At 34.8% G+C, this 27,472-nt stretch overlaps 1 protein-coding gene and 1 non-coding gene across 2 annotated transcripts; both read left to right on the top strand.

Annotated features, from left to right (window-relative positions):
• The first annotated feature begins 196 nt into the window (after positions 1–196).
• ankar (ankyrin and armadillo repeat containing) lies at positions 197–27,445 on the top strand. Its single transcript, XM_056465733.1, has 23 exons — positions 197–847; positions 3,216–3,653; positions 5,598–5,761; positions 6,400–6,515; positions 7,377–7,557; positions 8,606–8,828; positions 8,914–8,952; positions 9,750–9,951; positions 11,178–11,386; positions 11,483–11,587; positions 13,169–13,416; positions 14,869–15,037; positions 16,782–17,023; positions 20,128–20,281; positions 20,924–21,085; positions 21,165–21,271; positions 23,874–23,996; positions 24,081–24,239; positions 24,921–25,038; positions 25,253–25,362; positions 26,838–27,034; positions 27,126–27,172; positions 27,268–27,445. Exons 1-23 carry the CDS (start codon positions 298–300, stop codon positions 27,411–27,413), a joined length of 4,209 nt encoding a protein of 1,402 aa, XP_056321708.1. The 5' UTR covers positions 197–297; the 3' UTR covers positions 27,414–27,445.
• On the top strand, positions 4,895–5,011 carry LOC130235533 (U5 spliceosomal RNA). The gene has a single exon (XR_008838406.1). It is a non-coding gene; the product is annotated as a U5 spliceosomal RNA (small nuclear RNA).
• Positions 27,446–27,472: the final 27 nt, after the last annotated feature.

Genomic DNA, 27,472 nt, shown 5'->3' with positions numbered 1-27,472 from the left:
GTAGTATTTTCAATACAGTTACAGTAATGCTCTTTTTGTACAGTAATGTTCAGAAATGCGCAAGCGGCAACCTAATCCTGCATAACAATGAAAAACACTTTGATCCAACAGCACCATCTAGTGGTTGATCCGAGGAATTACAGACCTGAGTGCGCGTCACTGGTTACTAACAGCAACGCTTTTCAAAATGACACATTTCATCGGACAACTCGAAGAAACTTGTATAAGCAGTAAATTAACTACTTTTATTTGATCTTTCTCACCTCTTCTATATCTGAATAAACACATGAAGTTTTGATGGAGAGCAGCGAGAGCGCCGTTCGGGCTGCGTTGACCGCTCAATCTTTCCTTCAGAAATATGACCGCAGGGAACTTCAAGAACTGCTCAGCCTGACCTCCTGCAACTGGTTACTCAGTGCCGAAGAGCATAAACTACAAATAGAGACACCTCCCGGCATCAGCAGACAAATGAGGAACATCTTACATCCCAACATAATCATTCTGGCGCCCTCTGGCTCGTGTTTGCCGCTGGATTATACAGTGGTCCACCAGATAGTGAGAGAACTTACTGTGGGGATTTACGGGTTTAACCAAGTTCCCGTGGTCAGTTTGCAACCCAACTATGACCAGAGCTCCACCTGCTTGTTGCCGCCGGCGTATTATGATACAAAGGTCGGGCAGATATTAATAAGCATAGATTATACCATGAAGGCTCTCTGGCACGGGTGTCACATCTCAAGGGAGAAACGCATCCGCTTCTGTGAGCTTTGGAGATCCAGCATGGCCGTGGATTCAGATGGTGCTCCTCAAACACAGAAAGATGTGCTTGCAGAGTTTCTCAGTGCAGGTGAGATACATGGAGACCAAACATGTTACACTGTATAAAATGCTGGGTTCCACATAATCAATTTGTGTTGGGACAACATGAAGAAATTAAGTTAACTGATTAGTTTTTACAAATTTAAGTAGATTGAATATAAAACAATTAAGTCTCCCTCAAAAAAAAAAGTTATTACATTTATTTCACAGTAAAACACTATGTAAATTCAAAGCAAATTACTAATTTTGGTACATTAAATTACTGTGAAGTTACAGCCGTAAAGTGTAACTTCACAGTAGATAGTAAAGTCCATTACTGTGATTTCACAGTATTATCTTGTAGAATTAACTATATTTTACTGTGAAGCAGGCTTTCCTCGGCTAGTCATTCTGACATTTACCCTGACTTTGAAATCAGTTTGGGTGTTTAACAGTGTTTGGTTTTATTTTGTTCCAGTTTATTACATTTTTGGCTGAGCACAAAGTTATGTTCATTAAAAATTATTTCATATTTCCATGTTAACCTTGTAAAATTTAATAAATTTCCTTATAAACATTTCCTGTGACATTCATGTTTCAAAACAGGATTTTTCTTTGTTAAGTTATTTTTGATGATGTAACCAAATTGTTTTTGGGGCTGCAATAACATTCTGTTATTTCTAAATATCAAAAAAGTGCCAATACTAGCACAAAAGTTAATTTGTATTAATATCAATGTTGAATGAAATAAAAAGAGTTTGAATTTTTATAACATGCAAAAAGATACAGCCCTTTTTACAGTAATTTGCTGTAATCATGCTACCTGCATTAATTTCACAATTTAAACAATTAAATTTATATTAAATAAATAAATAAATTATTAATAAAACACATTACTGTGAATTTTAACAGTTAAATCCTGTACTCCTTTATTTACTCTAGAAATTATAGTAACGTTGTGAAAATCTGGACATTTTTTACGGGACAGCAAACGGTATTTCTTCCAGAATGACATAATGTCAGTTTTGTAGGGTATTATGGATATTTTTGCAGATAACGGCCTAAAACCTTTAACATTAGAACATTTTTAAGACATAAAATACAGTAAACTTTAGCTGAAATTAAAAAAAAAAAAACATGGATTACAGAAAACAGTTCAATTTTTACTTTTATTAAAATAGCTACAATTAACACAAGAATAAACCTTACTAAGACTATATAGACAGAAAAACAACGAAAATTGATAATAATATCATTTGACCAAATATGTATTTGATATTTGACCGAATATGTAATTGAATTATTTATTTTATATGTTAATATTAATAAAAATATGATTAAATATGAAAATTCATTCATTATAGTTTCTCAGTACAGGTGGGATGCAAACAAAATGTTAAACTATAGAGGAAAAGATTTATTAAAACTAAAAGCTTTTATAAATGTTATAAATATTTTATTAAGTTGAAGTACAACAAAAGTACTACTGTTAACTAAAAATTTTAATTATGTATAATTACATTATCATTACTAATAATAATAATAATAAATCATTAATTTATTACATGTTTACTTCTTGAGGGGTCAAAAGAAAATTCTCTATCTTACCTATCTGCATGGGAAAATATTTTGAAGGAAGAATGGGAAGAATCATCTGAATTTGCCCAAACCCATAGCATTACCAGAAGATGTACAGTAGTTTACTGCAGTATAAATGGCTTTTTAGAACATGCGTTACCCCAGTAAAGCTAAATAAATACAATACAAATATTCCTGACTGGTGTACAAAATGCAGAGAAGAAAGCGGTACCCTCTATAATTGTATGTGGAAATGTAAAGAGATGCAGAAATTCTGGAAGGAGACGGAAGAAGGTTGTGCATACAACGAAGCGCAAACTAGTACATTTTAGTTTACTGCAGGCCAAGCGCATCATTGCATTAAAATGGAAAGAGACTCAAAGACCCTCTTCTAATCAATGGGTTAAGGAAATGCCCTGTATTGCTCTGGAAAAAACAGACATACATTATCAAAGGGAAGTTAAAAGACTTTTGTAGCATTTGGAATCCCTTTCTACACTTCTGCAACCAGTGGACCTGACAGTAGAATAGAACTTAAATAAAACATCAAGGTTAAATAGTGAATTACTGTCCATATTGTATGTAAATAATTATACCCTATATCACCCCCCCCCCCCCCCCTTTTTTTTTACATTTTTTTTTTTACTGTTGTTATTATTTTTAAGTTTTGCATGTGGTCCTGGAGTCGTTTTGTTTTTAATATGATGTTTAGATGTTTTAATGTTAAGAAAAACCCAATAAAAATAATAATTTAAAAAAATTATTACGTTACAAGTAATTCTAACTAAAATGAAATATTATTTCAGCGACATTAAAATAACTTTGATTTGTATCACCAGGTTTAAAAGACATCTCAGATGAACTATGTTATCAGAACATTTATAAGGAGAACACTGATGCAGACCCAACCTATGAACCCAACAGCACAGAGGAGGAGAATCTCTTCTCTCAATACTCAGAAAACATCCTGATCAAGCTGACTGCCTTCGTGACCACTGTTCGCCAGCACCAAAATCTCTTCATGTTTGAAGGGTCTCATTGCGTGTCTAATGCTGTTCAACTCACAGAAGACAACATTAATCTGGCCACATACCAGAGGCTACAGAAAAGGCTGTCAGAGCACATTATTTTGGTTAAAAAGAACCTTGAGAAGAATGCCGAAGTCTGCAGGGAGCTTGCTTATCTCAAACTCATCTCGTTCCTTGTGCCGCTGCTCATTTCTTTGAGGAAAAAGATGTTGATTCCAAATCTGTCTAAAATGCTCCCACCTATGTCAGGTTTGTGTTGTCTTTTTTTACATTTAATTTTTAAAATATATTAATATAGTTTCCCAGTACTGGGTTGCAGCTGGAAGGGCATCCGCTACTTAAAACAAATGCTAGAATAGTTGGCGGTTCATTCCGCTGTGGCGACCCCTGATAAATAAGGGACTAGGCTGAAGGAAAATGATTTATATATAGATATAGCACAGGGGAGCCCAAACTGTTTCTTATGAAGGGCCAAAGGTAAATATACCAAACTCTTTCTTTCTTTCATTCATTCATTCATTCATTTTTCTTTAACTGAGTCCCTTATTTATCAGGGGTTGCCACAGTGGAACAAACCACCAACTATTCCAACATATGTTTTACTCAACAGTGGATGCCCTTCACAGCCACAATCTAGTACCGGGAAACACCCATACACTCTTGCATTCACACACACTCACACACACTATGGCCAATTTAGTTAATCTAATTCACTTATACCACATGTCTTTGGACTGGGAGAAACCGAAGCACCCGGAGGTAACCCACGTAAACACGGGGAAAACATGCAAACTCCACACAGAAATGCCTCCTGGCCCAGGCAGTGACCTTCTTGCTGTGAGGCGACAGTGATAACCACTAAGCCACTGTGTCGCCTCTATACCAAACTCTATTACATTAAAGTTGCCATGAGTATTTTCCTAATTTATTTAATATAAAAAACATTGCTTTATATTAATTAATGTAGTATATATATAAAACTGTATAATGAACTTACTACAGTTAAAAAAAACAAACCCCTTTATAACAGAATGGAGTTACAGCAGTCAAGCAGCTCCTGTTTTTACCTTGATTTACTTACCAATGTCCTCTGCATTGTCCTCTATCCGTTGAGTGACAGTATTTATATTTTTAAAATCTGATTCATTTGCAACATTTAATTGAAACATTTAATTTCAGTTTGCTTTTTTGAAAGTTACGTTAAATTAGAAGTGCCGATCTGTGTTAAAGGCATTCGCCCCAACCCTCCCCATCATTTTCACTATCTTCTCAGATGGGATGGTGGGCCAAATCAAAGGGTACCATGGGCCCTAGTTTGGTCATTTCTAATGTAGCAGAAGGAAAAACAGTACATTATTATTTTAAAACAAATTAAACTACAATTTTCTCTGCCATTAAACTAGCAAGATAGAGAAACAAACACAGTTTGCCTTGTTCGTGTAATTTTATTAAGTAAAGCATAATCTTATTTAAAAAGGCTAACATTAAGTACACTCATGTTTCTCTTCATATCGAATAAATCTTTCGCCTATTACTAAAGATTTCTGTGGAGAGGAACACCATGAGTATTTACAATTTTTTTTGATGTCCTGCTTCAATGTAGGATTTTTGTAGCAAAAAAAAAAAAAGGCTGACATTAAAAGTAATTAAAGACATGACTAGTGCTTGAGCATCAGTTGTGCTCTGTCAGTAAATTTTTTTTTTTGTCTTATTTCTTTCAACAGGAGGAAGAGGTAAAAAAAAAATATGTAGATGGCCACCTTATAATTCTCTAGGAAGTAAAATCTCTGCAAATATATAAACTATATTATATGAAGAAATTAATAATATTAATAATAATAATAGCAATAGTTTTAAGATGTTTAGATATATAATATAGTTGAATATACAGTATACATTAAATTCCTTATTACATAATGTTAAATGTTCGTGGTTTATGGTAGAGATTGTGTGAGAGTTTCCTCTGTGAAAGGGATGTGTAAGGGAGATCATATATATATATATATATATATATATATATATATATATATATATATATATATGAATTTATTTATTTTTTTTATTCAGAATTTGTTTTATATCTCCACGAAATCTGTCCGTAATGGCCTTGTGTTATCTTCTGCCATCACTCCTATGCTTGGTAAACACGTAGCTGCATTGTCATTTAATAATGAAGGTCTTTGCTATTTTCAGACGACAAGCTGAAAACAGAGCGAGAGGTTCCTCCACACCTTCTTGGACCTGAATTTGCCTGCAAGCACTTCCCACACAAGCAGGATCAATATTTTCACCTTCATGGAGGGATTGAATTTGATGTGGGGACTCCTTCTCTTGATGACGCCACTGAGGAAATGAAGGTGACCCAAACATGTCAAACATACTAATAAATTTAGTGTCAAAATTTAGTATCAAATTGATATCTTACATTGGTGTCAGAAAACGTGGTAACAGGACTGTCCTAAAATTGATTTTTGATGCCAATGTTAGATGTCAGTTTTGACATCAATGTAGATTGCATGAATTGTAATAGGATACAAAATCCAGCGTTAATTTGGAATTAAAAAAATTATATTATAAGACTTTTTGTGTCATTATTTTGGTGGTCAAAAGAGCATCAATGTGTGGATGTCAAGTGGACGTCAAGGTTTATTGCATTTTTTTAAGATGTTTTTGATTTGTTTTTTTATGTTGGTTTTGAATGCTGGAAAGTTTAAATATTACACTTAGAGAACATAAACATTATACCCACCCTAGAATTTAATATTTGTTTTGTGAATGCTACACAAGCAATAATAAAAGTATTATCTACAAGGTTTAAACCACAAATGCATACTACTTCAGCAGTAAGCAATACAATCTGCCTTGTAACATAAATCGTAGACGTTTGAATAAGCAATGTGAATTCTATTGAAATATTAAAAAATGAAAGAAACTCTGAACTGTTAGATATTTATGCTACTAAGATGATATTATTATTTTTTTCTTTTCTGTTCAGGTGGCTTTCAAAACTCTACAGACTCAGGCAGCCAATTATCTTTATGAAATGCTTCGTCAGGACTCTACATACAAAACCCATTTTCCAATACCACTCAGTGAGATTGAAGGCAAAAGGTCTGAGCTATTTATATATTATATATTTGTGTATTTCCACTGAAGATTTAAAACATGATGACCAATGCACAATGTTCTATTGGTGCTCCAACCTGTCAATGCATGGTCTCTAAAAGAACACTTAATATATCTTATGGTATCTGGCACTAAAACAATGGTTTTAAATTACATTTTTGGAGGGCCACAACTCTGCAGAGTTTAGCTTCATCTCACACCTGCCTTGTGCTTAATAGTTTCAAATTATTTTAATCCCCTTAATTTGTTGGTTCAAGTGAGTTTGATCAGGGTTTGAGCAAAATTGTGCAGAGCTCTGGATGTTTAGGGCATTAAAAGCAGATCAAGTTCCAATCCGCTTCGTTCGAGACCTTCATTGGTCTTCTGAACAGAAATTAAGTTATTTTTGATGAAATCCAGGAGCTCTCTTATCCTTTTTATTAGCCCTATTGTGAAATTGTAATTATTTAAAAAAATTTCCCAAGTAATGTTTAACAGAGCAAGGGAATGTGCGTTTTTCTTTTAGAGAAAGTCTGATATGCTGGCTGGATTAAAAAAAAAAAAAGCAATTAAAAACAAATTGGCTACAGAACAAAACTCTGTTGTCCACGGACTATCTAATTAACATAATTAATTTAGCAGTTAAGCCTTTAAATAGCACTTTAAGCTGAATACTAGTATCAAAATAACTAGTGAAATATTATGTACTGTCATCATAGCAAAGACTAAATAAATTAGTTATTAAAAAATTTGTTAATAAAACTATTATGTTTTAAAATATTCTTATCGTTAAACAGCACTTGGGAAATAAAAAGAAATTATTAAATTTAGTCTTGCATTTTACGTCATACAATTTGTGTTTTGCAGCTATAACGTCATCTCCATTGAGCTGGAGTCACTTTATCCTCAGCTTAACCTGGGTCAGTGGTGGGGGGCTTTAAACTCTTCCATTAAAACCCTCAAAGAGAAGAGACTGCCTTTGACGGACATTGAGCTACACGAGCAGTTCAAGAAAACATTTGGCTACACAAAAGCTATAAAGTGCAAGGTGAGAAATGACCATCAATTCAGTGAGTACCGCTGCTTATACACTGTAAAAAGTTTACTTTATTTTAAAAAATCAATAAACCCATTGTAACTAGTTGACTGAACTTATTTTTTAATTATACAGGTAGTTGACAATGACAGTTTATTTATATAGCATAATGGGGTATACGGACTGGGATGTTTAATTAAAATTTTCACTTCCAATAAACTGTCATGCCATCATAAAATTGCAGCGTTTAAGTTCTGGTTTCTTTAAAAATCAATGATCTTTACTAATTGGTTGATATACGATATAAAGTGGGTCTCAGACCAGACAAGAAGCACTGCATTAAATTCCATTGATTCGCGCCTTGTCTTTAAAATATGGACATTTATTTTTATTTCATTACTTTCAAGGAAGTTTCTGCTGCTCTTGACGGCACTTGCATTCAAATGGTCTTTCATCTCGTTTTACTCTACAACTACATGAAAGCTTAAGTCTTTTTAACCGACTATATTCTAATTCAATTACATTATCAATGTTGTAATAGTAACCTTATTAATTTGAAAATAGTCACATTAATCATTCACCTGAAGGTTACCAGTGGAAAACACTTGCTGTGCATAAAGGCCTTTGAAAACAATCCAAGTTATAACTAAAACAACAATATTAAATTAAAAGTAGTCACATTAACAATTCACCGGTGGTTTATCAATGGCTGAAAAACACTTGCTGTGAATATAGACCATTGAAAACAATGTTATGCAAAGTTAGAAGTGAGAAAAAGGCTTCTAAATGTTAAAAGCCAGTAAAATACTAAATAAAAAGTATTCTGGTGTTAAATGCTTTGTTAAACAGGATTTTTTTTAAACTTAGATTTAAAAACAGACAAAGATGGTGCCAATCTGATGGATATGGGCAAATTTAGGAGCAGGACAAACCATTTTTGTTTCTTAATACAATGCACAGATGACTTGTTCACCCCAAAAGTAGCAATGTGAGCTGACAAACAACATGGTTAGTTTTGATTCCATTTGTACTTTAAGATCAAAATGTGTGTGTCACTCAGAATGCGGCGTTTGGGCTGAAGGCGGCAGCAGAGAGAGGGCTGTGTGCAGTGTTTTGCTCATTGAGTCGTAGGATCCCGCCGTCTCTCCTGCATGCTCTTGATGAGCAGGGTTTCTCTCTGCTTCATCATGCTGCCATCCATAACCAGACACACATCATTGTTCAGCTCGCGGCTGCAGGAGTCAACCTGAACCAGACGCGCAGCGAGAGATTCACTAACACAGGTCAACATAGTGTCAGTCTCAGCTTAAGTGCAGCTGGATTTAGACATTTCTATTTGTTCTTATGTTACATTTTCTCTACTGACAGGACAATCAGGGGTCAGATTCGTAGAAGGAGCTGGTAGAGGTATTAAAGTGGACATTTTAAAGCTGTTAATTTATGTATAACATTTAAATGTATCATATTAAATAATATTAATCAAATATGAACTCATTATTTATAATCAATGGCAAATAATAATATTAATAGCAGTTGTATTTTTTATAGGTCACACCTTTTATATTATGACCTAAGCATAATGACAATTATTGTTAATAATATTATTTGTAGTAAACACCTAATAGTACTACAATTACCACTGCTACTAATAATAATTAAAATAAATGGATGTAATTATTGTTTATTATTACTATAATAATAATAATAATAATTATTATTATTACTATAATAATAATAATACTGATTATTTATACTACTACTACTATTACTACTACTACTAATTGTTGTTGTTATTGTTAATAATTAATAATAACAATGATTAATAATAATACTACTAATAATTAATAATTCATGATAATTAATATTAATATTAATGTTTATAATAATAATAATTCACAGTATTTTATTATTATTTATAATAATTATTCAATAATATAATAATAACTATTATTATTTATATTATTATTAATAATAATTATTATTATCATTGTTATTATTATGATAAATATAATCATTAGAAGTAGTGTTAATGGTAGTAGTTATACTATCACAGTAGTATTATTATGTGACAGACCAAATCACTTCAATCACTTCAGAAAGTACAACAGATGCTATAGATTGATATCAGTGATGTAAAACTTGGTCTGATATGCGTAGAGATGCCATTTACATTAAGATATGATTAAAAAATGTTCCTCTTTTAGGCCTCACACCAATGCACCTTGCTGCACAATGTGGCTCCCTTGAATCCCTGAACTGTCTTCTAGCACTGCGAGCCGACTACAGAGTTGTGGATAAGAGAGGCTGGATGGCCATTCATTTTGCAGCCTTTTATGGGCAGGCAGCATGCATTCAGGTGCTATGTAGGAAAGACCCAACATTATTAGAGATGAAGACCCCTGCTGAGTATGTAATATATTTTATAAGTGTTTTCTAATTTAATATTATGTCATTTATTCCTGTGATGTTACATCTGAATTTTCATTATTACATTATTAAATTATTACTTTGATCTTCTGAATTACATGATCCTTTATAAATCATTTAATATGGTGATTTGGTGCTCAAGAAACCTTTTTTATCAGAGTACTTTTTTATTATTCATATTGCATAAAGTTCCACATTTACTGGCAGATGTATGGTACACAGAGCTTTTTACATTGGATATACAAAACAGTGTAGAGAAAACAGTAATTTACATTAAGGACTCAAAGATACAGTTTTATGACTACAGTATTAAGGCAATTATAATATTAAACCACCTTAATAATGCAATAACTTGTTTTATATAATCAAAGCAAATTTTGATAAAACAGATTTGTTGCTTTTCAACTGCTAATCCAGATGTGTGTTTATTTCTTAGCCCATATTGTAGCCAAACTGCTCTTAAGTTCTTATGAATAAATATTTAATAAAAAAATAAATCAAAAACAGAAATTGAAAGAAATCTAGAACTTAAAAATATAGTTTAAGTTAAAAGTAATAATTAAATGTTTGTAAACTCTTTCTTTAAAATTGAATGCATCTTTACCAAATAAACATCTTCATTAATTAATTATTGATAATTCATTTATTTATAAAAAGAAAATCATACTTTCCCTGGTTCCCACACTTCTTTAAAGTACTTGAATGTACATAAATTTTAGACATTTAAATTCAAGGTCAAACATATAAATTCAGAAACATAGGTTCTTGAAAGTGCTTGAATTTAAAGTTTATAGTCTTAAAAGAGAACTGTGATAAATAATGCACATTTTATCAATATTTCAAAAACCGCATTTGAATATTTTCAGTAGTGAATTCAGCTTATTGTTTTAAAGTTCTTGGAACGGTCTACGTTTGTGAAAATGACATTCAGGACATCATTACTGAAATTTTTATGTAAATATTAAGTGTAAGTGAATTGTTAAGTACAAAAAGGACTTATGGGAAGTATGCTAGGGTGTAAATTACAAAGGTGCTTGATTTATAATTATTAGTGATTTTAAAAAGTCTTTAAAATTAGTGTCCATGAAAATTTGCATGTCGGTGTATTCACATTCTAGTATTCACATCTAGTAGAGTTTCATCATAATGTTAAGAAATGCATCAAACGTACTTTTTCGAAATGTCAGATGATGAATGTTTTGCAGGTATGGCAGTTCTCCACTGTTACTGTCAGCGACCTCAGGTTCAGTGGAAGCTCTAGACTTCCTGTTGTCCACAGGGGCAAACTGGAGAGAGGAAGACAGCAAGGGAAATAACTCTGTCCACCTGGCAGCTCTTTACTTTCACATAGATGTCCTTAAACACCTCATTCAGCTCAACCTGCATGGCCTTCCTGTATGGAAGATTCTTGTCGGTATGAAATTGCAGATTTAAAATGTGTATTCTGAGTTTTCTCTTAAGTAACCTCTGTTTTTTTGAATAACCTGATGTCTGCTTTTTTTCCCTGCAGAAATGCTTCAGACTGAAGACTCTAAGCAGATGGAGAAGACTCTCGGGTGTCTTGAGGCTCTCTGTGTAAACACTGAGTCCTTCTGTGAGGATATAATGGACGCAGGTCATAGATGTATAAAGATATAGAAATATATATTCTTAATAACGTCATATCACAAAGCAACTCTTTTTTTTAATATTTAGTTTTGGATAATTATTCTTTGAAAGCTTGTAATACTAATATAATAATAATAAGCCATGCTAAATGTTGTTTGTGGCATTGTGTATACTAACAATAAGTATGATGTATAGTTCATCTAAAATTAAGTAATTATGTAATTACACATATCATAATGTTATTACCCAGAAGAACAGACATTTGAGCTTTTTTTAATATATATATAAATAATGATAGCACACATTTACATAATTTTTTTTTAATAAATTCAAATTAAAATACATTGTTTAATAAAATACAGTAGCTAAAACTTTTAAAATCATTGTCATGGAAAGTATATGGTAGCTTGTTTTTTGCTATGGGATAAAAAAAATAGTTTTGTATCATAATTCTGTGAAATTTTGATATACCGTGTGGAAAAAGTATTTAACACGTCATGTTTTTTTTTGTGGGAAAAATATTCTAAAGTAGCTGTTGACGTGGAATTGAACCAGATTTTAGTAAAAACCCAAACAATACAAACAAAAATAAAACAAAACAAAACAAAAATCTGAAAAAGTTGTTGTGTAATAACAATGAAGACGCCTCTCATATGGAGAATGAAGTCACATGAATTGCTCATGTATGATTTTTTTCACAGATTTCAACAGAGTGTAAAAATCATGATGGTTCTGTGAGTCTCTTATCAAATCTGATCTTTATTTTGTATTTTATATTGGATTCAAGTCAGGGGACTGGCTGGGCCATTCTACAGCTTGATTTTCTTTCTCTGAAAGCATTTGAGAGTTTCATTGGCTGTGTTTTGGATCATTGTCTTGCTGAAATGGTTTCATCTTCATCATACTTATAATGTAGATGTTGGACTGAAGCAACTAATATTAATTTTTAATAATGAAGGACATAGAGGATTGCTGAAGAACCACTGAGAGGTTTCAGCTGCTGTCTGGGCTTTCACTGCTTCTACAGCTTATCTACAGCTTCAATACTTTTTCCCTGTGTTGTTTCATTTTATTAAACAACTTTATTTGTAAATGAATTACTTTTGTTTTCTTTGCTTATGGATTTCTTTGGTTGCTGCCAACATCTGGTGTCAACAGCACCTATGTTTTCCGAGAAAAATGGTGATGCGTTCAAAACTTAATTCCCCCACTGTGTAAACTCAGAGTTCTGACTTGTTCGCGTTAATATTTCACAATTACAAATCTTAAAATTCTGTAAACACATTGTAGTTCAGATTCATTTATTTATACATTTCTTTAACAGAATTATGACTTATTATTTAGCAAAATATTGAATATTTCTATACAGGTTTCACCATTGTCCTGTACATGAATAATTAAATGCATGTCTCCTATTAAGAAACACAATACAATATTTTCCATGTTTTTGGAACAAACATCGGTGCTGTATTGAATGCCACTTGAAACAAAAAATCTGGGTTGGCAAGCAAAAACAGTTGTGAATCACTGATCTAGAAGATAGAAAGATGTTAGCAAATTGTGTAATGTTCATGTCGCTGTGTTTCAGGAGGTGTTCCAGTGCTGGTGGACTTGCTTTGTTCAGACAGACTGGTGGTGCAGTGCATGGCTACAGCGGTCCTGTGTCATATGACGGAAAACTCACGAGTCTGTGAAGAACTGGTGCATCATGGTGCTGTACCGATTCTGATCAAACTCCTCAGTGTCCATCAGCCCGAGCTGGACTCTCGCTGTGCTGTTATACTTGCTGATCTGGCTGGACACAGCGAGCAGCACCAAAGCCTCATTGCTGACTTGGTGGGTCAAAAGTCTGTTAGGCTATCTGTACACATGTAAAGACCCTAGACTTACATGGCATCCTTATTTTGGTCATATTTGAGTTTGGGAATCAATTCACATTATTAAATGGACAGTTCACCCAAAAATGCTAATTCTGTCAGAATTTAATCATTTATTTGCTTATTACATTATGTATTATTTACCAATTTGAATTTTATTGTTCTGTTTAACACAAAAGAAGATATTTTGAAGTATGTTGGAATGTATTAACCATTGACGAAGTGTTTGTTTTTCCTGCTATGAGTCAATGGTAACAGGATTCCAGCATTCTTCAAAATATCTTCTTTCGTGTTCATCAGAAAAAAACCAATCTGGTTTGGATCATGTTGTAGGAAAGTAAATGATGACAGATCATTTTGGGATGAACTATCCATTTAATTATTAACTATGATTTTATCTCAGACTAACATTTTTATAATAATAGCTTAACAATAGCTTATTAATAGTTTGTAAGGTGCTTTTACATTTAGGTTTGGGATAGGATTTAAGCATGTGAAATACAGTCATCACTTAGTAATCCTGGTAACGCTAAAATAATTGTCCATTAGTTGATGTTAGTTAATGTATTACAAATGTACACTATGTCTTACTGTATTAATACTGTTTCCTAACTTAAACAAACTATTAGTGATCCATTTATCACATTTTTATTCGTCTTTTTTAACGTTAGTTAATGTTAAGTTAAATAACGTTAGTTCATATTACCTCATGGTGCATTAACTAATGTTAACAAGCACAACTTTGGATTTTAATAATGCATAAGTTAATGTTGAACTATGATTAATAAATGCTTTGCAAGATTATTTTAGGGTTATTTTAGGGTAATTATTACTTAGTTAATGTTAGTAAATACATTAACTTATGGATAGGGCCAGACGGAATCTGCGGACATTTTTTTGCTATTTCTGCCGAGAATTTTGGTAAAAATCTGCGGATTTCTGTGGAATTATTTTGAGAGAAAAATAAAATCTTTTTAACTTTTATTTAATGTTTAAAATGCAAATCCAATTAGATTCACATTATTTGGTAAACAAAGCAAGTCTCTCATATAATATATCTACTAAAAGACAGAAAGTATTACTGTACAAATTGCATTGTACGTAAATCAGATGAACATTTTCACATTAGTCAAGAATATTACTGTAATTAATTTTTTAAAACTGAATAAATATAGATTTACACACATTTAAATAAACAGAATTAATGATGGGCTAAAAATCTGTGTAATTCTGCGCGCGCAGATTCCGTGTGGGCCTACTTATGGACCGTTAAGTGTTACCATAATCAGAAACAGCCAGTGCTCTTGTAATATTCTGTTAATAAGCATTTATATTATTAATGAGAATTGATCCTTAAACTAAAGCCTCCAAACCTCTTTTTTTTTAACAAATGCCTCATTGTTTTTTGTAGGGTGGGGTGGCACTCATAGTGAATCTCCTTACCTCTGACCTTCAAGATGTTCTAGTAAATGGTGTCAGGTGCATCCGTACTTTGTGTGTCAGAAGCCCACACAACCAAACTGCGGTCGCACATGCAGGAGGAGTTCCTCTTCTCATTCAATTCCTGGCCGTGGACTCTGGTACTGTTAACCTTTTTGCAAATATACAGTAATGAGGAAAAACAAATGCAGGGTTCATCTGTGAGAACTGCCTGATAGGCTGGGGTCAGTGTGAAAGACATTTTAAAGAATTTTTAAGCATAAAACTGAAACATTTTAAATCATTCAAGTGCTCAGATAATAGGAACTCAGTTTGGTACACACAATAGGTTTACTAATGGGAAATTTATTTTTCATTCTTTGCTTAAGGGTAATAAGAATGTGAAAATGATTGTGTGTGTTGGATGTTTACCTGTTGGTAAAACATAGACGGACCATCTCACCACCAGTTCCTTGAAAACATAGTTCAGCTAAATAAATAAATGAATAATAAATTCCTCACTATTATCTCAGCCTCAAGGGATTGTAAATGTATGAATGTTTGACTTCTGTTGAATACAAAACAAAATAATCTAAAGAATTAAAGACTTAAAAAGACTTTAGGAATTTCAAAAAAAGCGATCAAAAGATGGTTGTTTGGTAAGGATAGTTAGTTTGCATGGTGGATGATGATGTTTTTTTATGTTATTGAATTGTGAATAATTTTGTTCATGTTTTAAAATGTGGAGGTACTGTTTGTTTTATGCATTTACTGTATTTTGCAGCCATACTGCATTTTTTTAACAGCGAGGACCTCAATGGAAACAAGCCCAAGGCTTTATTGGGTTTTTATCCTCGACAGTTTTATTTCAAAATGTATGGGATACTTGGATTTTTGTACAGTTTGTCTGTAATGTGAATGGACGCTGGACAAGGGAAGTGAGGATCCAAATGCAGGTTTATTGAGAATGGTCAGGCAAGCAACGGTCACAATCAGGAGCAAACAGATGTATACGGGCAATCCAGAGTCGTGGTCGATAAACAAGCAGGTGGTCAGTACAGGCAGGCAGCAGGCAACGTAAATAAACAAATAAAACAAAGCAAGAGTCAAACACGGAAGGCAAGGAAAATGTGTCATAATGTTTACTATACAGTTTAACAAGACCCAGCAATGAGAGTGTCAAATGTGAGGTGTATATATGTGTGTGTAATCAGTTCATGAGCAGCATCAGTGGTGTGAGTCTAATCAGTCAGGATCAGGAACCACTGTGTGTGTGTGTGTGTGTGTGGTGCATGACTGGATCTTGTAGTCCATGAACTGGCAGATTTGTAGTCTTGCGGATTTGTAGATTTGTTAGCGATCCGTGTGTTTACCAGCGATTTGCACAGGCTGGATCGCTGGTGACCGTGACATTGTCTAAAATCTGTCAAATAAAAATGATATTTAAATTCAATTCAATGCCGGAAACCTGCAGCCAATGACATCCATAATAATAAAAAAAAATACTATAGACATCAATGACTGATGCTTTCCAACATTCTTCAAAATATCTTCTTTTGTGTTTGAAACAAGAAAGTAACTCCAAACAGATTTGGAACAAGTGGAGGGCGAGTAAATGATGACGCAATTAAAATTCGTGTGAACTATCCCTTTAATTTTGTATAATATACCTGGGCTTTCAGACAACATGTGAAATAGAGCTTTCTTTTGGCCCTTCTGCACTTAAATGGTCAAATGCAAACATGATCAATGTCAAAATACCTTTCTTAATAAGCATCCTAAAATAATAATAAAAACTATATGACAATTCTGGCAGTTTTACTTTTGCTCAGTCATTTCAAAAAATTCTGCTATGGATTTTAAGTTAGTTGTGTTTATATTAAACAGATGTGTTTTTCCTGACAGATATACTGCAAGAAGAGGCCTGTTTGGCTCTTGCTGAATTATCTTGGGGTCACAGGGAGAATCAGGCACTCATATGTGAGGCAGGAGCGGTTGGTGCCTTGGTTCAAGCCCTGAGACACAGAAAGATATCTGTGAAGGTCAAAGCAGCTTCAGCGCTTGAATCTCTAGCCAGCCACAACCCTGTCGTACAGCAGTGCTTCCTCAGACAATCAGCTCCTAAATATCTTCTACAGCTTTTAATGGTAATGTAACTGCATCTTTAGCACCCTGTTTAAACTTTTATTGTACAATTGCCCCTGTGGAATTAAGACTTTACTTTGTAAGCACATAAATAAACCATTTTTAATGAAGGGATGACTGCAAAATGAATGTTAAAATTACTATTTCAAATGTACAATGTTTATTTTGCTAGCACACATTTTTGAGGTGAACAATTAACTGCAAGTTAATCCACTGTTTTGGTAATCTCCAATCATAGGGCCCTATCATACTCTCAAGGCACAAGACGTGTTTCTATGACGTGTTGCTATTTTCAAACTATAGTTTTCCCATTTTGCGCCACGTTGTTTAAATAGCAAATCCATTTCCGCCACTTTGTGGACTCATAGGTGTTCCGGTCTAGAAGAGAGGTGTGTTAAGGCGCATTGTTGGCGCGTTGCTATTTTGAGGAACTAAAATAGACTGCACAATAGACCAGATGAGAGCAGGTCTAAAGTCCAGCGCAGAGCGCGTTAGTTGTGCACTGCGCTTAAACATTGCTTAATACACACAGGATGTACAGCAATACGCAAATATCTTTACAAATGAAAAAAAGTTAAATGAATAAAGTATTACAAAAATTATTATTTTATACATAAATATAAAAACCACTGCCTTCATGCCTTCATCTCGGGAGGCTTTTTCAGTTTATTCATGACAATTAGCACTTGTATAATGTTATTATTAGTAGTAATGTTATTTATTATATTTATATTTGCTTTATTAAAAAATAAGCTTAGATTTGCCCACCTGTCAGGTTTTGGACCATATGGGCATTGCATGTGTATTTGTATACAACTCAGTTTTTTGACCACACTTCGTTATTATTGTTCATTTATTCGTTTGCTGTAAATTAGACCTGAATTTAGAAATAGTTTTGAAACAAATCTTTGCGCTTAACAAACTAAATTAATTATGTAGGCTAATGGATGTCTGTGCGTACAACACGTTTCCTTATCCAAAAAAGAGAGTGAAAGTGAAAGTAAAGAATAAGGAAGCTCATTCTCGTGCTGCAGATGGCCTGTTTAACTGTTTTCTCACTAGTGAAGCATTCAGTTTTTTCATGTACAAAGTCCGCCATTTAAGTAGCAAATGCGCCATGGCGTGACGCAACTGACTCCCAAAGGGAATGGGAGATGAGGCTCTGATTGGTTTATTCTGAAAACACACCGATAAATCATTAAGAGAATAAGCTCAACCCTGTTAGACCATGCGCCGCAGCGCAGAGCATATTTTTCCGTCCTTAAAATAGCAAAAGTGGACACGCCTTTAATGTTTTTGCACTTTGGACTTTGCGCCTAGATCGTTAAAATAGGGCCCAAAGTCTGACCATTTTCTTTTGATGTCAGCTTGATGGCTTCCATAGCAACTTCCTTAACCATGCTTCTCTTACCGTTGCTGAGGGAAGGATTCACAAATAGAAAGCCCCACCCCCTACTCTATATTCTGTTTCAGTTAGAAGTACACCAACATACTTAAAGAAGCCTCAGCAATTAAAAAAACGTCATTAAATAATTAAGCTTCAACCAATCATGTTAGATTTTGTCATAAAGATATTACACTGCTTAACATAATTTAAGAAATATTTGAATGATTTTTAAACATGGCAACCTGGCTTTTACATTTAACATTTAGATTTTTTGTTAAATTACCTGTATACAGTCAAAAAATGATGTTTGCGGTTTGTTCAAACTACTTATTTAAAACGAGCTGAAACAACAATATTCTTGAGTTTTTTGGGGGACACTTAATTGTTTTATGTTCAATCCACATCAATTTGTAAAAACTAATAAATTAGTTTCTTTATGTTGTCTTAACACAAATCAATTGTGTGGAACCCAGCATTATTTACAAAGTATTTCTAGATAACTCAACCAGTTTTCACATAAAGGGCTCTATTTTAACGATCTATGCGCAAAGTGTAAAGCACATGGCTCAACAGCATGTCCGAATCGACTTATGCTATTTTAAGTATGGTAAAATTTGCTTTGCGTCCGGCACATGGTCTAACAGGGTTGTGCTTATTCTCTTAAGGAGTTATGGGTGTTTTTTTCCAGCATAACGTGCATTAAATCATTCAGTGTCTCACCTCCCATTCCTTTTAAGAGTCAGTTGAGTCGCGCCATGAAAAGCTGAATGCTTCACTAGCGAGAAACAGTTAAACAGACCATCTGCAGTGCGAGGATAAAGAATGAGCCTCCTCCATTCGGCCTCTTTATTTTCTCCTTACTTTTACTCTTTACTCCTTTACTTTCGTGGACAAAGAAACAGTGTTGCACGCACTCAACTCAAGACATCCATTAGCCTACATATTTAATTTAGTTAGTTAATTTCTTTCTTAAATTCAGTTCAAATTTCCAGCAAACGAATAAATGAACAATAATAACAAAGTGTGGTCATTGCATGGAGGTAGTGGTTTTATATTTATCTGCTGTGTAATATTTTTGTTACATTTTAATCATTTAATTTTTTTCATATGTAAAGATATTTGTGTATTGCTGTACATCCTGTGTGTGTATGTGTAGGCGTTTTGACCCGCGTAGGTGCTTAACTAATGCGCTCTGCTCTGGACCAGCTCTTAGGTGGTTAATGACGCGGACTATTTCAGTTCTTCAAAGTATCTACACGCCAACAATGCGCCTTAACACACCTTATTTTTAGAAAAGCACACCCATGAATCCACAAAATGGCGCAAATGGATTAGCTAGTTAAACAATGTGGCGCAAAACATGAAAATTACTGTTGTGCTGGTCTAAAAATAGCAACAAATCACGCCAAACACGTCTTGCTTCTTATTGCACCAGGTGTATGATAGGGCCTAAAGTCAACCCTTGGCACTGTTCACAGCTTTTATCATTGTGTTCTTAACCCTCTGTTTAAACTTAGGAACTATTAGGTTACATGGGTCTAGGAATGGGTTTTACATGGGTTTAGTAATGTGCAATGTGAAACAGCAGTTTGTAAATACAAAGAATTAACTGGTAAATCGTGATGAAATATGGAGCGAGGTAACCCAAGAGTATATGGTTAACTATTTCAAGTGTTAAAAGCTCTTTTATGACCTTTGCTGTGTTGTGTGACCTTTCAGTTGTTCCAGCTGGACGTACGAGAACAGGGTGCGATGTCTCTGTGGGCCCTGGCTGGACAATCTCTGAAGCAGCAGAAACTCATAGCAGGGCAGATGGGCTACTCTGTTATCCTTGACCTTCTTCTGTCCCCTTCGGACAAAATACAATACGTGGGTAAGACCAGATACAAATAGTACACTGTCTCCCAAAAGACATCACCTAATTCCATCCAATCAATCAGTCACCCATGAATGTAAGTAACACTCTTGCTGCAAAGCTGTCGTCCAGACAGAAGAAGCACCAAATGCAATAAAAACAGCTTCCCATTGACTACGTGTTGACAGGCACTGGATAAACTGAGCAGATTGACTGCCTGAGCTTCTCCCTGTCACTGACAGAACAGGTCCGGTCCAGCAGGTAAACGGCCAGCACTTCCTGTCTTGAGACAGCAGTGATCTGTTAGACTCATAAGACAGGAAGGCATGCAAAGTGGAATGTTATTCCCCCAGTGGCTTTCTCTGTAAACATTGCTTACAAGACTGTCCCCGTCTCTTGTATTGCTATTAGTGTTAAGCTATGACCTGATTACAGGCTGTGATTCCAAAACGATGCCTAATGCCAAGAGTGCTTCCTTTTCAGGCAGGTGTCTGGATCGTGTCTCATCTGGACGGTCTGTTAAAACATTTGGTTAGACAGATGTTCCCTAAAAAAAACTTTTTCAGACAGAGCTGTCCGCACCTTCATATGGTTACACGTTTGGAACAAATTATCCACCCCTCGGAGAACATTATCCACACGTATCTCGCTGTTTCGCAGGATGCCGAGCGGTGATAGCGCTTAGCCGAGACAGCCGTACCCATCAGGATGGCTTTTGCAGGGAAAACGGAGTGCCGCCATTGGTGCGTTTGCTTCGAGGATCTCGAACAGGACAGAAGACCCTGCTTAGTGTCATCGAAGCATTGGGTTGTTTGTGCATAGGTAGTGTTTCACATTGTTTTTGTTATAAAAGGCTTTGCTTTACAGATCAAATTCTAAAACCTTCGTTTTGTGGTTGCAGGAGTGGCGCTCACTACAAATAAAAACAGCCAAAAGACTGTTTACAGAGAACAGGCCATTCCTACTTTATTAGAGCTTTTAAAAGCACACGAATCTCAGGAGGTCAAGGTGGGTACCAATTCGAAGGCTGGATGTTCGATCCCAGTTGTAAGAGCAACAAATAATAACTTGACTTCTAGGTGATCATTTGAAAAAGTGGCAGAAGGTAGGGTTTTTCAGATGAATTATCTATTGAACTGCATCCTAATCATCATAAATACTGCAGAAGACTTATTGGAACCGGCATGGACCCAAGATTCATGGACCCAAGAAATCAGTCAGGTTTGGTGATGGAAAAATCATGGTTTGGGGTTACATTCAGTATGGGGGCGTGCAAGAGATTGGCAACATCAACAGCCTGAGGTATCAGGACATTTGTACTGCTCATTACATTACAAACCACAGGAGAGGGCAAATTCTTCAGCGGGATAGCGCTCCTCATACTTCAGCCTCCACATCAAAGTTCCTAAAAGCAAGGAAGGTCAAGGTGCTCCAGTATTGGCCAGCCCATTCACCTGACATGAACATGAGCATGTCTGAAGAAAGATGGAGGCATTGAAGATGAATCCAAAGAATCTTGATGAACTCTGGGAGTCCTGCAAGAAGCTTTCTTTGCCATTCCAGATGACTTTATTAATAAGTTATTTGAGTCATTGTAGAGACATATGGATGCAGTCATCCAAGCTCATGTACTTTATTATATATTACGCGTTCTGTACATTATTTCTGTTAAGTGACAAGACTTTTGTCTAAGTAAAGTCAGACCTTACTGTCCTAATGAAATACTTTAAAAATCAAGGCATGATCTTATTGTATTTTGGTAAAATAAGCATAATCTAGAGGTCTTTGCCTTTCATATAAGCCACTTTTGATACCAAGTCATCAACTAGAAGTCAAGTTATTATTTGTTGTTTCTTAAACTTGGATAGGCGACAAGACTATTGTCAGGTAGTTTTCTTCTGTTGAACACAAAGGAAGATATTTTGAAAAATGCTGTAAATCATTTTTTCTTTGTATGGAAGTCTATGGTTACCAGTTTCTAAAATTTTTCAGCATAACTTCTTTTGTGTTCAACAGAAAAAAAGAAACTCATAAAGATTTGAAACCACTTGAGAGTGAATACATTTTTATTTTTGGGTGAACTATCCTTTTAAAGCAGGATCAAGCCAGGTCTGTACCTGGATGTGAGCCCTCCTCAGAAAGCTAGTTTGCTGCTGGAAGATGTGTTAGTGATGCCAGTATGGGGTGCTCACCATGTGTGGTGGTTCCAAATTACCAAATATAGTGATGCGGACAATACTGTGAAAACATCTTACTTTAGGGTGAGTTGTTGTGTGTGGTTTCCCAGTACTCGGCTGCAGCTGGAAGGGCATCCGCTATGTAAAACATATCCTGCATAAGTTGGTACTTCATTCCGCTGTGGCGACCCCTGATGAATACATGCACTAAACCGAACGAAAATGAATGAATGAGTGTTATGTGTGGTGAGGGCCCTGGTGCCATTCCTCTAACACTGTAGTTGCATTATCCATAGCAGGGGTGGGCAAGCCACAGTCCTACAGTCTTTTGATCAAACCTTAATAAATCTAACTTACCTGTAGCTTTCTAGTATTTGATAGAGTTTAAAGGGTTAGTTTACCCAAAAATGAACATACTGTAATTAATTACTCACCCTTATGTCTTTCCAATCCCCTGAGACATTCAACTTTAAAATCATATGAAGCTCCAAGAACACTTTTATGCACCAAACATCTTTAAAATCTATAAAAATTACTTTGTTTGCCTTTATCTTCTCTTCCACATCTTTTTTTTTTTGGTGCACAAAAATGGTTTTGGAGCTTTGTATGATTACAGTAAAACCACTGAAGTCACATGGAATGTTTTGACAATGTTTTTGGTTTCTTTTCAATGTCTTGGGACTGGTGTTGTCGAGCTCTCATATTTATAAAAGGGAGCTGTCAGATTTCATCTAAAATATCTCATGGCATTGGAACAGCACAAGGGTGAGAACAGAATTGAAATGAATGGATTAAGTGAATTTATCCTTTAACTCTACAGTACAGTGGCCCTCCAGGACCAGAGTTGCCCATCTATGTGTTAGACTTTGAGTAGCTTGTTGTGTTTGATTAGTCCTGGAGTGAAACTTTGCAGGACTGAACTTGGCCATTCAGGTTTGGCTGGATCCTGCACACTTGTGTTGGTTGGAATGAGACCAAAATCTTTTGTCAATCTGTTACGACAGAATTCCTTAAAAGAAAATGTCAGATTACATTTTGAAATGGTAGTATTGCTGGTCACGCTTTATTTTGATGGTCCGTTTGTTGAAATAAAGTTACATTGCATCTACATGCCAACTAATTCTCATTAGATTATAAATAGACTGTTAGGTTGGGGTTAGGGTTAGAGTAAGTTGACATGTACTTGCAAAGTTTCTTATAGTCAATTAAATGTCTGTTAAAAGAGCATATCAACAGATATTATGCAGACAGTCTACTAATACTCAACTGGACCATCAAAATAAAGTGTTACCATATTTTTTATTAACGCACAATTTAGCCTACATGGACTTTGAAGTGCTGATGAAGGCTGCAGCCTCAGAATTGGGACTTTTTTCATAAAGTAAAAAGATAAAAGCAGGAAATGACATCTGTGAATCTTTAAATCAAATTAGGTGCAAGTGGCTCAGACTCTCGCCTGTGTGCTGCTGGGAAACCAAAAACTCCAGAGGGAATTTTGGGAACAAGAGGACTTCTCTTATGAGAACATTGTGGAGCTCCTAAAGGCTGAAAATAAAGTAATTTACATTTTACACTTCTTTATTTGATGCATTATGGATGTGTTTGTTTGAACGAAAAGCTGAGCAAGTCTTTTCTTTCAGAAGATTTCTCTGGATGCTGGACATGCATTATCCCTGTTCGCATACAACAGCAAAGCACATCAGAGGGCGATACGACACCTGGGAGGAATTCCAGGAAAAATTTATGACACTTTTCTGAATTCTGACAACGAAACAAAAAAAGCAAAAGCTGCATTTCAGGTACTCTTCGGGAAGATTCAGAAATACATGCATTGGGGTCCAAAGGTTCACTACTGAAATATGCATTTATTTTTTTTTTCTAATTTTAAAGTGAATAAAATACCAAATTGTTTTGATTTTTAAACATCAATAATAAAACATAGCCTAAACAATTATGAAATAATAAAAAAGCTAGGGTCTCAGACTGCTGGATCACACATTTTTCACAGACTACAACATTTCACAGTTGAATAGATTCACGCAAAAATGTACATTTACTCACTATTTACTCATAAGTGGCTGCAAAGTTCTATGTGTTTCTTTCTTCTGTTGAACACAAAAGAAGACTTCCACAGTAGGAAAAACAAAGTCGGTGGTTACATTTTTTAAGCTTTCTTTGAAATATCTTCTCTGTTCAAAAGGTTAAAGAACGTCAAACAGGTTTGAAACAAGTAAAGGGTGAGTAAATAATGACTGTTTTGGGTGAACTATCTGATTTCTGAAGTACAAAGACTAATAGAATTTCAATATTTGTAAAACTTACTCCAACAATCAGTTTTTTTTTAACATGGTACAAATGTTATTTTTACATGGCATGTTCTTACTGTTAATGTTTTAATTACTTAAAATTGTAAAAAAAAAAAAATAATGAAGTCTGGTGATTTTATCAATCATTTAATTTACTACTACTGTATTTGACAGACAGTTGTGTTGGCTAGAGTAATCAGTGGGTCAGATGAAGTGACTTTGACAGCAAGGGGAGTCACTATTCTTGTTGAATTATTGCAGTCTGACCAATCCACCACTGTGAACATTACAGGTGAGAAGACCTCCAAAGTTTAAGAACATTTTTCAGAGAGGATACATGTTACAAAAAGTAATAATTGAAGTAAATATTGTTCTTTTAAATTCTGAGGGTGATTAACTGCAAGTTGTTTGAACTATTCCTTTAACAGCACAACTGTTTGTTACATGCTAATCAAATCGATTGTATAAGAAAATACATGTTTATATTGGTATATTTGTGTCTACAGCACAACTTCTTGCTAGTCTTGCTCACATGAGAGCAGGTATTACTGATGCCATTGTCAGCATGGGTGCTATAGAGCATCTCTCTGCTCATCTGGATTCAGAAGATGAAGAGGTAGATCTTTTCAAATTGATTAAAATAAGAACTTAATATGTAGGATTGAACTAGGTATTGCAGTCCGAATTCAAAATAACTGAGTTGTTTTTTTTCAACTGGCCCCTCCCCCCTAAAAACACAGGTTGCCAGATTGACAACACAAGCAGGAGCAAGTGTTCCTGATGATTGAGCATGTTCAGTTGCTATTATTTACTAATTGTTTTTTATATCTCTGAATCTGCATCTAATTTAGAAAAATCGCATTTTCAGCCATACTTCAAGACTGAAATAAAATACACTGTTTTACCGACAAGGCAACCCGGGGTGGTGAAATTTAAAAACACTGTTTTCACATGATGTCATTGATGACGCACAAGACTCGGATGGAGGGCAGGAAGTGATTCTTCTACATAGTAATCGCTATCAGAATATCAAAATGTTTCTGTTTTATGTCGTTTATAATTGTTTAAACCAGCAAATTAAGAAATGCCAACCTGCTTTTATAGATTTCCAAAAGTTTTTGCTTATACTCAGGGGAATTTTCAAGAAACTGGCTGAAAAACAGAAGAAAAAGTGGCATGTAATAATCATTTTTTTAATACATCCATGTGTACAAACTTTTTTTTGAACGCGATAATTCGTTTGACAGCACCAATAGATTGTATACAGGCCTAGCTATGTGTATTATATGTTAATGTGTTATATAAAACTCATTTATTAATGTGACTCATCTGTTAATGTGTTAGATACAAACACCACCACACGTATTCAAAATCCAGGAGATACTGGAATACTGTAATGTTAGTGTTGCGTTGTGATGGTGTATAATTATAGCGTAGAAAACTGAAGCCTGTTGAATAATTTGTTTATTACTACAGTTGTGTTTTACCACAGCAACAATATAATTACTACGGCAGTTTAATTTAATTAATTATCTATAGTATGCTTCCAAACACTATAGTATTTTTTTCATGTAGTGTAAATGCTTATACAGCATCTACCACCTCGATGACAGGCCAATATATTTTAATTCAGTAGAAAACTCAGCCCTCTTCATGATATAAGGATCATGCCCAACATATATGGTTAATTTCTATTTATATCTCCTTTGAAATATGGTATAAATTGCAAAAATATGCACTTTCCTCTGTCTCCCATTCAGTTTTTTACTTCCTGCTCTCCATCTGAATTTCGGGCGTCACCTGAAGCACGTGCTTGAAAACAACCTATTGGCTAAACTGACAATGGGCTGGTTATAGAGACCAAAACAAAGACGGACATTTCGACACGGAACGCACATTTTTAAAGGACAATAACACACTGTAGCATTGTTTTTCAGATAAACATGTATGTCCACTTAGCATGATTCTTAAATATTTGCAAATATTATATTTGTATGCTTTAAAAGAGTCAAAAACTTACATACAGCACCTTTAAAATAGTATTTCTAGGCTTTTTAAAAAAACTTTACCCCCTTCCTTCTTGCATTTTAGGTTCGAACAGCTTGTACAAGTGCTCTGGGTTACCTGACCTTCAATCGTTACGCACATCGACAGCTTATGACAAAATGTAGAAAATCCCCTCGCATTTATGACCTCCTAATGGAGAATCTAGCTCCAGACGCCAGAATATCACGATTGTTTACAGCAGAGTTTGAAAGACAGAGAAGAATAGGCTTTCCGTCCCTCAGGTACTTTAAATTTGGTCAGGAAGAAGCCGAATATGAGGCCTTTGATAATTGACTAGCATAATTTGTTTTCTTTCTGTTTTCTCCATTGCAGTTTGGAGATAAACGGCGGCTCTCCTGTGTCTCTTGGTAATAATAAAGGTATTTCAATTGACAGAGTGATATTGGGATTCTGGCTAAAACCGAGAAGATTATATTTTACACGCAGCTGTTTGTGCTATATAATTTCTCACCAGGACCATCGAAGAAACTGAACACTAGGGGTAGTCAGTCAGCAGTCGGCGAGAGGGAAACATCAGCTCCTTCCGTCCATCATGTAGGACAGAGGACCAGAAGTGCTCATCCCAAACTCAGACCCGGACAAACGTCCTGCCAACACTAAGGTTAAATGAAAATACCTGAAAAGCCTAGAACTACGTCTCTGCTACCAAAAGGTGGCAG

This window comes from Danio aesculapii, chromosome 9 (genome assembly GCF_903798145.1).
Source record: "Danio aesculapii chromosome 9, fDanAes4.1, whole genome shotgun sequence".
NCBI lineage: Eukaryota > Metazoa > Chordata > Actinopteri > Cypriniformes > Danionidae > Danio > Danio aesculapii.
Note: the sequence above shows the minus strand (reverse complement) of the source record. Positions and strands in the feature narration are given on the sequence as shown.

Coding starts and splice junctions, on each gene's coding strand:
- ankar (XM_056465733.1), top strand. CDS start 298: ATGGAGAGCAGCGAGAGCGCCGTTCGGGCTGCGTTGACCGCTCAATCT. Junction 6,516..7,376: donor AGTGAGATTGAAGGCAAAAG/GTCTGAGCTATT, acceptor TGTGTTTTGCAG/CTATAACGTCATCTCCATTG. Junction 11,387..11,482: donor TGTATGGAAGATTCTTGTCG/GTATGAAATTGC, acceptor TTTTCCCTGCAG/AAATGCTTCAGACTGAAGAC.